Below are 12,830 nucleotides of genomic sequence, written 5' to 3' on the forward strand. Positions count from 1 at the left end.
AGTGAATTTGATAAGGAATGCAAATATTTTGGGGGTGGGGGTGGGTTATTTCTAAGCTGCTTAACTAAAAAATGTGGACAGCCAGGACCAATTGATAGAAATAATCTCCCCCCACCCCAAACCGGTGAATTTTATATTCACTTTCAAAAACCAACGGCGATGGCTTCCAGATGGGTGAGGGGGTGGAAGCCACGCGAGGGTTAGGGATTCCACACCACCTTGGGCACAACAGGAGCTACACGCCTGCAAAGAAATTCCTCTCCTATCAGTTCCAACACTTACAACTCAATTTTTAACCTGCTAACCTCCCAGAGGACACCCAGCCCCCCTTCTCACTAAACTCAATTAATTAATGAACTTAAAGAAAATGATGGGGGCTTCTCAGATAAAAAAAGTTTAAATTCTGGAGTGAGAGACGTTTGAACACTGACTGACTGAAAGTGTGCTTAACTCTACCTGTAAGGGAGATCCACAAATAAGTTACGGATAAAAATCTAGTTGGGAAATGATGATTTTTAATATTTTTTTTATCAACCAGGATATATTATTTTGCAGTAAATATGGGTAGTTCCCAGCAGAAGTCTCTTCTTTCACTTCCAAATTTGAAAATAGTCAAAGAAAACACTGAAAAGATCTTCAGACCAACACTTTCTTTCACTCTTACATTCAGGCCACACAGTCTTGCCATACGAGCATGTAGGAAATCGTTTAACTAGTGACTGTCTCTCTTTTCTTCCCAAACAGGCTCAAAGTCAGAAAATGAGATACAAGACTTCTCTGGTGATGAGGAAACGAATGCGGCTTTACCGAAACGCCCTGAAAGAGTCAAGTAAGTTAATATCCTCTTTTGAATATTGGTTTGCTGAAGTTATTTTTTAAGTAGGAAGTTATTTTTGTATGTTTTTTTTTTTTTTTTTGGTCTTTTGGTTATGTTGGTTGTGAGTTTGGGGGTGTTTCTTGAATTCCAATGAAACTTAGAACAACACCTTGGTGTTTGATACATTTGCACACAAATCAGCGACACAACGTCCCACCAACAGCCAGCTAATCCCCCTCAATGTCTACTCATCTGGACATTCTAGAATTAATATTTGACGACTCTCTCATTGAAACAACCACCCCTGACCTTCTGCAGTTCCACTGTCACATTATTCTATGACATATTCATCTTGAATTCATTTCCGGACGATTTGATTGGAATGAGGTTTGACATGTATTGGCTTACATGAAAGGAGCAGACTTTGATCTTGGTGATGGGGTTTACATGATATGCATCATCTTTACCAGGGACACCAGCCTTCCGCAATGTGGCAGCCACGATGTTCCCACAATGTGGTGTCTGAACAGGGAGTGACTGACAGCCGCTCTGTCAGGAATACCTTCATTGTGAAGAATTTAATTTAATATTCCATTTAGAATAAGCATATGATTTAGGGTTGGGTGTTTCCCCTTTCAGGCATCTAGTTTCCCTCATTTCAACTACACCACCAGCTGATGGTTGCCTCCAAGGTATTCCCTTGTTGGTAGGAAATGCAACCTTCTTAATAAAAGTTAAATGGACAACTTAGGAAATGACTCTCTTCTATTATTTTGGGATGATTTGATGGCAAATTCTCTAGAGAGATGTGGTTATTATGTAAATTCCGTTGTTTTAATTCCTCAGTGCTGGTCTGGAAGATCCTCTAACAATGTTTCCTAATCAGTTGTCAAATGATGGTTTGCTGGGAAATTAAATTTTATCCCAGCATTTTATCCGAGCATATTTTCTTTCATACGTACTTCCATTAATGATGATTAAAGCCCAAACTTCCATAGACGAGGGGAGGAATATCTTCCTTTATCTTCAAAATCCTGACAGACCCCTTCTCCTCTGTACGATGTGGGCATGGACCTACGGAAGGCTCCTGGGGCTTAAGTTGTTATTTTTCTCTCCCGCAAGACTAGAGACAACCTCTCGCTGTAGGAATCTTGAATTCTGTCTGTGAATAGCCTACGAAGGGATTTGCCCCCTTGTTTTGGATGGTACCCTGGCCAGAAACAGGGAAGAAAGGATTGAACAAGTGACTGCAGACCTAGATGCACAATATTCAGGCAACAAGATTTGCGCTTGGTCAGGCTTTGTGCAGTGGCCCTCAGCTTCTGGGATCCTGGCTTGGGCATAAGCTGCAACAAGATAATCATCATTTAGCATTGTTGAAAAGATCAAAATGCAAAAAATATCCCAGCTATTGATCTGAAATCTCCCGCATTGTTTCCTTTCCGAGGAAGGGAAGTCAGACATTCCCCCACTTAAGCCAGTGATATGAGGAGCTATAACAGATGGTAGGGCCACCAAATATATTTCTATACAGCAGGACTAGGAAATCACTTTAGTTTATGATATTGTAAACAAAGGTGCTTAGGGCATGATTTCGAGGTCTGGAGGGATGTTTGGAGTCTGGTGATGGAACTTGCTCCAAATAGGCCCCCATGAAAACCCCCAGTGGTTCTTGAAACTCTGCTGAAGATCTCTGAGCTGCAAATGTATCTTTTTTTTTTCTTCTGCAAATCAAGCAGAAATGTGGACTCAACAATGCTATAACCCCCAGCATGGTTAGGAATAGAATGCTTCAGCCAAACATTTGGTATTAGGGGTAAGTGTGGTGAGATAACTTTTGAAAGAAAAATTCTGAGCACCATTGAGGGACACCACTACTTAGCCTACCCAATGAATAGTCAATGAAACCTGGAATCCTTGCTACCTGGGCACTGGAAGACTCAAAGGAACGGCCCTGAAAGCTAAAATATGCCTCACTGACATCGGTGCCCCATCTGTCATCTGTGATTAGCTGGGTACTGCTTTGGGGCTTATTTCAGAGATACGCCTTGAAGACCCTTATGTAATCACCCAGAGTTTCCTGTTTATAAATATTAGTGAGTAAAATGGTATCTCTGTCCCTGAGGACATGTCCCTCTGGGAGAACGCTTGGTCCCGTTGCTGTGTTCAGCCGACCAAGGTGTGAACCACGTGGCTCCAAGGCACTTGCAAAGATTAGGTAACCTTAGTGACCTTAGGTCAACTGACCCCTGACTATTCAAGAAGCATCTACCCGGGATGGGTCCAGATGTTTTCAGTGCTTCAAAAGAAGTCTGCATCTGGGAAGGAGCTCCATGGGGCCAGGTTACTGTTGGTGAATTTGGCTGAATCAGATGTATCTGCCCTTTCACTGTTGGCACAAAAAGCCATACACGTGTTCAAAGCTTTTCAAGGGTAAACTTATCAAGAGAGACGGTAGTGCAGTAACAGTCTATTGTATATAACTTCTGCTTCTTATCCCTGGAGTCTGTGGAGTCAGTGCTTAGAATTCGGGGCGGGGGGTCCCACAAATTTGGATGGGAAAAAACGCATCTTTATTTTCGCCACCTTCTAATGGAATGTTATAGCTTCTTCTATTATGCATGTGGGCAAAAGGCACAGGATTATTAAAGTCCACTAGCTTCACCAGGTTTCCAAAAGGGTCCACAACCTAAAACAACTTGAATACTCCTGTTCTGTACTGTTATTCAAAGCTTTTGATGCGGGTGTGGTCACGGTGTATATATTAAGGGGTTCGTTTTTGTGCAAATCAGAGTTTTCATGGAAGCCAAATTAGATGGTTAGTTTGACAAACGTCCTGAACAGTAGGTTGTAGATTGCCAACTTTTGGATGGGAAAGAAAATATTTTCACTGTTGGACTACTGCATCAGTGCCCCCGCACTTAAGCCTCAATGCTGCTGGAGGAGCTGACTAAGTTCTGTGTTGATGAATGGTTAGGAGAAAGTGCTGGGCAAGGGGTCCCAAAGAGGAATATGCTGGTTTGTTTTTTTGTTTTGGTCTTTGTTGTTTTCAGAACCCTTCATGGGTTTGCCCAGACAACTGTATCATTCAAAAGACACCTGCGTGGTGAGAAGCCTTGAAACCAGCGCTCTGAGGAAGGGAAAACAGGGCAGGAAAACAGAGGAGGCACCTGTGGGCAAAAGGGATAAACCGCAGAAAGCGAGAGTGTGGGAGAGGGTGAAAGCCAAGAAAGGAGACAAATCCTCCAAGTCTAGTCTCAACACTGCTGTGTGGAAGCCCTTGGTTTCCAGAGCAGAAGGGCTTCAGCTGTCAAATGCTCTCCTTCAACTTTTTTTTTTTTTTTTAATGCTAACTCAGCATCTATTGGTAGCTTGCTTAAGCTCTTCCGGCCGGAGGAGCAAAAAGACCTGGACTTGTCAAAGCCGAGGAAAATTGTTGTGGAAGTTAATCCCTCGCTAAATTGCGGCACTGAGCCAGGAACAATGCATTAAATGAAGAAAGGCTCAAAGAATCTGCCAACCATTATAAATAAGTTAATTATTTTTAAAAATTTAAAAGAAACCGTTATTTACTGACCAGGAAATGTTTAAGAATAGTTCTTGGTGCTGGAGGTGGCTGGGGCAGCTCAATCAACTTCATCAGAGTTCCTCGTAATCTGTCCAAACTTCTCACCTCTGCTAGGGGAGTGGGGTCTTTTACTCAATCCTTCAAACTTCTCTTAAAAACCCAAGTCTTTCATTGCTTTGAGGGCACTTTCTATGGCTGCCGGGGAGCCCCGAGAGAACTTAGGTTGGCATTTTCGGCTACTGAGTGCAACGCAGGCTTGAGGGCCAGCAGCACTTTAAATCGCCGGGCGATGCAGCCGGCCCTAGCCGGTCGGCACAAACAAAGGACACTCCCCCCTGTTTATGCCACACTCGGCTGGTCCAGAACTGAAGGTTTCTTCCACCGGCCGATCCCCACCCCAAGACAGAGGAACCCGCAGCCCGGGAGGGCATCCCGCGAGAGGAGGCCGTGGCCCGAGGTCGCTCTCACAGCCTGGGCCGGGAAACGTGGCCTCGGCTCTAGGCAAGCGAGTAGAGACAGAGACTCCGGCCGCGGGCAACAAGTGGCCAGAGGGAGCTCAAAGTGGAAACGATTCTTAAGTTCCCTTTTCCAAAGGCTCCGCCCGGCGGCAGAGTACAGAGCTCAGGACCGCAATTTGATAGTGGGAGAGAGACCTGGGGAGAGGACCCGCTCCGCCTCGCTGCGCTCCCCTCGCCTTTATTTCTTTGGCCCGTCGCCCGCTGGTCGGTGTGATTTGCGGCGGGAAGGATTCTTAGGCCCTCTTGGGAGGGCGGCGTGGGTTCGAAGCTAGCCTCTCCCAGGTTATCACCGTCTCCGGCCCAGTCCTGGGGCTCGGCTCAGGGCCAGATTCTTGGGTCCGCCAGTCTCTGGGCGCTCCAGGCGCCCGGGAGGAGGGGCCGGCAAGGCTAAGTGGGAAGAATGGAGTGGGGAAAAGACAGAGGGGGAGGGGAGAAGAAAGGATCCAAGTAGGAAGGCGAAGTGTGCTCAGGGGTTTCGTGGAACTGAGAGCGAGAGCTAGAGAAAGAACGAGAGCGAGAAAGCTGAGCGACGCGAGAAAATTTGGAAAAGCGAGAAAACAAAATTAGGCGCAAGGGCTGTTAGCCTAGGATCGCCCCCGCTCCCGGCCTCCTAGTCTGCAGCCGCCTTTCCTCCCTGGATCCCGGCCCTCGCCTCCTCCCGACTCCCGGGACAAGCTGCCGAAGCAGGCCGCAGTCCCCGCGCTCCGGGTGCTGTCCATCGGCCCCAGCAGGGCTGGGGGGTCCGGTCTGCCTGGAAGGACTTTACGTGCAGCGCAACGCCCCCTCCCCAAAGCCGTGGGGAATGGAGGCATAACCCAGCCCCGCTCACTTCCAAGAGCGGCGAGGCAGAGCAGATCTGCCCAGCTTTCGGGGAGAGAAGGGGGAGGGGGCTCACGAGTAGAGAAAAGAATCCGCGCCCGGGTCAGAGCGCATGAGCAGTAGAAGAGCGAGCTGGGGGGTGGGGAGGGGAACGGGAGCAGTTGTGACTGTGTGTGTGTGTGTGTGAGAGAGAGAGAGAGAGTGTGTGTGTGTGTCCCCGTGCAGAGGGCCCTGTCATCGCTGACGTCGGACCGGGACGCGGGCCAATGGGCGACTTAGGCGATTGTTCCTCTCGGCGGGCCCGGGCCACGGCCCCGAATCTCTATTCACTATCTCACGCGCCCCGCTGCTGCCTCTGTAGTGTACAGGATTTCAAGTAGGCATTAAAGACTGATAGAGAGGGAGAAAAAAAAGTCACAACCCAAAACTTGAGGTGGGGGGGAACTTTGCAGAAGTTGTCTATGGCTGTTCTTTCCCCTCCCCGCCGTCAGGTGACGGTGGCGTGAGCGCCCCGACCTAAGGAGCTCCGGGGAGTCCCGGCCGGGATGCAGCAGGCCTCCCTCTCCCAGCCGAGCTGGCCGCTGAAATTCGTATATATGGCCGGGGCTCTTGGGCACCACCACCACCTACAACATCACCACTTCCCCCACCTCCACTCCCCCGCAGGGCGCCGCGGCCCCGAGGGCCTTGGGGAGTTGGCCGCCAAAGCGCGCTCGGAGCGCCAGTCGGACCCCTTTGGAGCAGAGCCCAGGGGCACCCAGCAACCCACAGCCTCAGCATTGCGCACCCCACTACCCCTTCCACCCACCCCGCCGCCACCATCACTCTCCTGCTCATGAAGCGACAGGGGGCTCTACCGAACAGCCGCCCAGCCGGACCGCGGTGGAGGCGCTTGGCCTCGCGTTGTCCGCCCGGATCGCAGCCGCCGCAGTCTGGCTTTCGGTGCCGGCGTTGACCGCCGAGGCCGTGGTGTGGCTGGGCTGGGCCTGCCCCCTGGGGCCGGGTAGGACGCTCAGCCCTTGCCACCCGTTCTCACTCGCGCTATTTGTCTCAACAACAGGTAGCAGCTCCGGACACCATGGCCCCCAGCTCGCTGCCGCCTCCAGCCCCTCGGTGTTACCGGGCTTTCACGAGCAGCCTCCCCAGGCCTCCCCTGGCTGCACTTTGAACGGACTCCTGCGTCTGGGGCTCCCCGGAGACATGTACGCACGGCCCGAACCCTTCCCGCCGGGACCTGTGGCCCGCAGCGACGCCCTGGCAGCTGCCGCAGCCCTGCACAACTACGGGGGCATGAACCTGACCATGAACCTCGCCGCACCCCACGGTCCCGGCGCCTTCTTCCGCTACATGCGCCAGCCCATCAAACAGGAGCTCATCTGCAAGTGGCTGGCGGCCGACGGCCCCGCACCCCCGCGCCTCTGCTCCAAAACTTTCAGCACCATGCACGAGCTGGTCACGCACGTCACCGTGGAGCACGTCGGAGGCCCTGAGCAGAGTAACCACATCTGCTTCTGGGAGGAGTGTCCGCGCCAGGGCAAGCCCTTTAAAGCCAAATACAAACTTGTAAATCACATCCGCGTGCACACGGGCGAGAAGCCCTTCCCTTGTCCTTTCCCGGGGTGTGGCAAAGTCTTTGCTAGATCAGAAAATCTCAAAATACACAAAAGAACTCACACAGGTCAGTATTCGCCACTGTCTGTCTCGTTCGGACCCTCTGGGGAGGCAGGGGGCCTCTTCTGGGCCCTCGGAGCTGGATTTCCTCAAGTTCCACCTGGGCGGGGAGGGGGGATATTTTGGTGTTTCCATGATCCAAGTTCATAAAATATTAATTATGCCCTTCAATTAGAATCACAGAAGTTTCCTGAGGCTGTGTGTGGGAAGGATAGTATGAGGTTTCTGCTCTGGGGGTTGGGAAGGGGATGCTCGGGTTTCTGTGTGTGCAAATGTGTGGTCCCTGCTTACGGAGTTTGATTTTAAGGTATTTTAAAGGGCACTGTTCCTCAAAGTTGTAAAGACATAGGAACAATTTAATTTTTCCCTGTCCCTTTGGAATTGTGTGAGGCACACTCTTCCAATAGTCAGCCTGACAACCTGACTGCCACCTGAATGGAGAGCGCACCAGGCCCTTAGTGACTTCTCTAGGATTTGAGGGTCTCATGGGCTAATTTTGCCCCGGTTTTGGAGCCTTGGTGACCCACACTCGGGACGTTTCACAAACCCTCCCTTTTGCTTTAGCAGAGACCCAAGGAGACTCATTCACCTTAAATGTCATTTACTGCGCTGTTAAGTGAAATGGGGACATGTGTCAACCACATCTGTTACTTCTAGTTAACAGAAAGAAAAGGCGCCCTCTCAAAAGCCTGCAAAGTTGGACTCCTCTGGCCAGAAACATCTCTAATTGATGCAATTGCAAGGAGAAAGTTTTCACACTTCCCAGAACAGCCTGTGAAGTTACATTAATTAGTTTAGCAGCCCGATGTTTGTATTCTTCTTAGCTAGGGTTTTCTTGCCCTGGCTTCCTCAAAGTTTAAGAAGTCAACATCTCCCCTCCTCCATTTTGGGTGCGGGAGAAGGGGACCGATGGGGGAGACAGAGGGGATGAAATAAGTTCCAGCTTGGTGCCCCACTTCTACTCCCTGGCACTCTGCCTTACGCACGTCTATTCTTGGTGAAAACATCCTCAATTATTAGAGTCAAAGAACTCACCCAGGTTGGCACTACCCGGGAAAGAAGCTTGCTAAATCCCACCTTCTCCCCCCGAACCCTTCAGTCTTGGGGAAGGTCCCTGGCTAGGACATTGGCACACTCGGAGGCCAGATTAAAGTCCACTTTTAAGTCTCCTACTTTATTTCGGAAATGTATAGTTTTTCTGAGCTGTTTCCAGGATTCCTCCCCCCACAACCTCTCGCAAGCATTTGTCCCCCCACTCCTCCCTCCCTCCGATTTTTATCCAGGGGAAGAAGGAGAGAAGTGAGACCCAGATCTCCGCCCTCAGGCTCCCTATTCATTGAGCTGGCGGCCCGCACCACGAAGGTAGACTAGAAGTCCTGAGCCAGAGTAGGAACTCATTTTTAATGACAGGGGGGTTTTAAACAAACTTTTACTGCTCTTTGCCGGCCTACTGTTTGAAGTCCGTGAAGCAGAAAATGGTTAAATTCTCAGTGCAATCGACCTACAGCAGAGAATCAAGTTCAGTGCGCCCGAGCTGGCTCAGGTTTGCGTCTATTCAGAACAGAATTCTAAGTGCATCCTTTCCCTTTCCACTGGCAGTCCTGATTCATTATCACCGGAGTTTAAAAAAAAAAAAAAATCTACAGAGCCTCTCCTGCTTGGGCGTTTCCCTCAAACCCTCCTCCTAAGTAATGCAAAGAGGAGAAAACAACAACAACAAAATGTTTCTCAAATGGCAATAGACCTCACTACAAATTATTCATGAAGACGGTTCTCGATTCAACAGGAAAATAATTGCCTTTTCAAATATTAATGGCGTTTCATTTCCTCGAGTCGCGGAAGCGGCGAATAGGCTGCTTTCTCAGGAGTTGAGATTTTCCGGGATCTGAATCCCAGGCCTGGCTTCGGGGGCAGCGGCTCCGATCCCACTCCGAAAGCTTTCGCTTTGCGGCGGTCACAGAAATCCCGGAACAATGGTGCCGCCGCGAGGGAGACGCGGGCCTGCTGCCTTTCCCGGGACCCCTGTGTTGCGGGCTCACCCCACTCTCCCAGGCAGTCGGTAGAGGGAGGTAGGGCTGGGATCCGAGGCAGAGGAGAGACCGCGCTGGGGCGGAATGCTCGCACAGCCCGGCCCAGCCACAAGTGCGAGAAAATGGCGCGAGTCGAACCGCCCCGCCACTGCCAACTTTGTCGGGCGGGCCTGGCGCCGGGCCGGATCAGGGGCCTCTCGCGCTGCTGAGGCTCTAGAAGGAGACTCCGGGCCTTTTAGGACTCAGCCTCAGGCCCAGGCTACTCAGGGCGGGCTGCGGGGTCCCGGCCCAACCCTGCTTCTCCACATCCATCCACCCACCCACCTAGGGCTCAGCGCCCAGATCTGGTGGGAGGGAGAGGGCGGGAGGCTGCGTGTTGGGTGGGGCGGGGGGTGCGCAGAGTTAGGCGAGGAGTCCGGGGCTCCTCCCGCTGCTGGGGAGAGGCCGGGAGGGCGCGGGGGCGCGGCCTCACCTGGCCTCCCAGGGGCCTTGGAACTCACAGGCTGCCCGTATCACCTTCAGTGCCCTGCTTTTTTCGCCTCAGTACCTCGTCTGGAACGAAATCATTGTTTCTGTTTTACATGAATGTCCAACAAGGCGGTCACAAGATGGGATATGTGTGTGTGTGTGCGGGGGAATAGTTGGGGGGTGGCAATCAACCTCAAATTCTATTTCTCCTCTGTTGTCTTAGCAGATCTTGATTTATTTTGCAGGTCCTGAATTACATGATTCTTGTAAGTGATTTTAGAAAGAAAAGAAGGAAGGGAGGAAGAAAAGTTTTAGTTTTGCAGATGCTAACAGGGATCAGAGGGGAGAAAACGAGGGGCACATAGGGACATAGGGTTTATTGTGCATCTTTCTAAATAAAACTGTACCGGTGTGCCGAGAAACGGCAGATGCCAGCACTGTCCAGTGTTCCACTGTACTAACAATACTCCTGCAGCGGGAGGACGCAGCGGCCGCGCAGTGCAGGAGCCCTGGGCTCTAACCCGCTGCCGTGCGGAGGCGAGGGTTGTGCGCAAACCTCTGGCTCTGCCTAAGCCTCAAGAGGACTCGGGAGTAGGGCCTTTGTTTATTCAAACCTGCCCCAAAGCACCCATCTTTCCTGGAAGCGGCGGGAGAAGCAACCCCAAAGGCAACATTCCACCAGCCGGGCATCTCTCCCTCCTTAGCCAGACGCTTGGTAGTCTCTCCCTCAACCCAGGGCGCCCGGTAGCATCCATTTGTTGCAGCACCCGGACATTTCTTTCTCTCCTTCCTTTAGCATCTGCAGCTCCAGAGGAACCTGGGCTTCCGGGTTCTTGGGGTCCTTTCCTCCCCCACACGCTAGCAAATCCAGCCGGCGGTGAGCTCCCGGCTTGGGACTCTGTCCTCGGCCAATATTGCCACCCTAGCGCGCGCTCGCGCCTTCCCGCGGCTCTACAGGGCATCACAACACTGATCAGAGCCCCTCCCGGGCCTACCCCGGCTGCCCGCTTGCCCTCCGGTCCGCGGAGCCAGGCCTCGCCTGATCGCAGCAGCTGCGCTCATCCTGAAGCCACCGCGACCATGGGTGCGATCGCGGGAATGGCCCCGGATCCCGCTTGGCCCGGGCAGAACCTGCCTTGCCGGTTTCTCGGCTCAGGCTGGGGAGACCGGACCGTGGGCCATGGGTGGTCTAGGGAGGCCGCCCGGCCTCTCACAGTCAGTTCGGACTGGGAGAGCCGGGTCTCCGCGGCGGAGTCTCCGGGAAGCCGCTGGAGCAGCGTAATAAAATATTATTGCCGGCGCGAGTATCTGGAGGGATCCCGGACGGTTTAGGCAAGATTTGAAGAATGCTACTAAATGTTTGCCCTCAGGGGGTAGAGGGGAAGGGGGAGGGGGCTCTAGTCCCCGTAAAAATCGCGTCTGAAGTGAATTGCCCAGAGTACCTTTCCCTGCAGCACGAATGCACACCATGCACATGCCGTGTGCATCGGCTGCGCATCCTGATATTATTCCATCGCTTTGGCGTTTGCACAAAACCTACTTTAAGAAACAATTTGGGCCAGGATGTGTTTGGGGTGGACCGCTGGGCGGGGAGTGGGGAGCAAAGGCATTTGGCTGGAACAGCAATTTTGAGCAGATGCGAGCTCCTCAGTCAACTCTATTCTCCGGGCAAAGGTGCTTCTGGCTCCAGGTGGAGAAAATCTGGAGGAAAACAACCGGAGTGGATCAGGATTTTCCAGGAAGGAAACTCGACTAAGATGGAGTCTTTGTTTCTCCTGCTCCGTCCCCTCCCCCCAGGTCCCGGCGGGAGAAGGGGAGGGGGGGAGGCGTGCAGGAGGGAGCTCAGGGGGCGCGCTCTGAGCGGGGAAAGGGGGTGCCGGGCTTGCGGCGCCGGGGAAAGAGGTTTCTGAATTTTTTGGTGGCTCTCTTCCCAAAAATGGCAGAAATTGGGGTAGGGTAGTGAGGCCGAGCCGGGGCCACAGCCCACGCGCACTAATGTCTCTGCGTTGCCTCCACCAGGGGAGAAGCCCTTCAGGTGCGAGTTCGAGGGCTGCGAGCGGCGCTTCGCCAACAGCAGCGACCGCAAGAAGCACTCGCACGTGCACACGAGTGACAAGCCCTACACGTGCAAAGTGCGCGGCTGCGACAAGTGCTACACGCACCCCAGCTCGCTGCGTAAGCACATGAAGGTGCACGGGCGCTCGCCGCCACCGCCCAGCTCTGGCTACGACTCGGCCACACCGTCTGCCCTCGTGTCGCCCTCGTCGGACTTCGGCCGCGAGCCCCCGGTGGCCTCCTCGGCGGCGGTGGCGGCGCGTAGCGCCGACCTGAGCGAATGGTACGTGTGTCAGGGCGCGGGCCCCGCCCCCGCTGCCCCCGCAGCGCCCCCAAGCCCCGCGCGGCCACCTGGCCCCGCCACCGCCGCCGCCGCCTTCGGTACCAGGGTTGCTGTTGCGGTTGCTGCTTCCGCGTACCCTGACTGCCAGGTCTAGGCCGGGTTATTGAGGCTTGAAGAGAGAGTGAGGAAGGAAGCAGGGAAGGCAGGAAGGGAGGAAGGTCACCACTAATAGTTGTTAGAGCTCAATGAATATGCTGCTATAATGTCCATTGTCTTAAAATATCAATATGGTACCCATATGGATTCTACAGTCACATCCAGCACCCCCCCCCCAGACGCCCTCATGACTGGGTAGCTTGAAACCAGGGTTGGGATAAAGAAAATAGAGAAAGAGACAGGCAGAAGGTAAACAAGAAAACATATTAGGAGAGTTTCTGTGCAATCTTGGCCACTGCAGTCGGCAAAAGTAACACCGCAAAGTCCTTGTGTGGTTCACAGAATGGGAAATGTTTTCTTCGAGGCCTGGGCCTCCCGGATAGCCACAACTACTCCGTTCCCAGCTCCCAGTCGGAGCCTCCTCGGAAGTTCCTGTGGCGGGAAG

At 52.8% G+C, this 12,830-nt stretch overlaps 1 protein-coding gene across 1 annotated transcript; it reads left to right on the plus strand.

Annotated features, from left to right (window-relative positions):
• Positions 1-531: 531 nt before the first annotated feature.
• Positions 532-12,383, plus strand: ZIC4 (Zic family member 4). Its single transcript, XM_033856335.2, has 3 exons — positions 532-829; positions 6,783-7,400; positions 11,911-12,383. Exons 1-3 carry the CDS (start codon positions 760-762, stop codon positions 12,381-12,383), a joined length of 1,161 nt encoding a protein of 386 aa, XP_033712226.2. The 5' UTR covers positions 532-759.
• Positions 12,384-12,830: the final 447 nt, after the last annotated feature.

Source organism: Tursiops truncatus, chromosome 4 (assembly GCF_011762595.2).
Source record: "Tursiops truncatus isolate mTurTru1 chromosome 4, mTurTru1.mat.Y, whole genome shotgun sequence".
NCBI classification, from domain to species: Eukaryota; Metazoa; Chordata; class Mammalia; order Artiodactyla; family Delphinidae; genus Tursiops; species Tursiops truncatus.

Coding starts and splice junctions, on each gene's coding strand:
- ZIC4 (XM_033856335.2), top strand. CDS start 760: ATGAGATACAAGACTTCTCTGGTGATGAGGAAACGAATGCGGCTTTAC. Junction 830..6,782: donor AAACGCCCTGAAAGAGTCAA/GTAAGTTAATAT, acceptor TCTCAACAACAG/GTAGCAGCTCCGGACACCAT. Junction 7,401..11,910: donor ACACAAAAGAACTCACACAG/GTCAGTATTCGC, acceptor TGCCTCCACCAG/GGGAGAAGCCCTTCAGGTGC.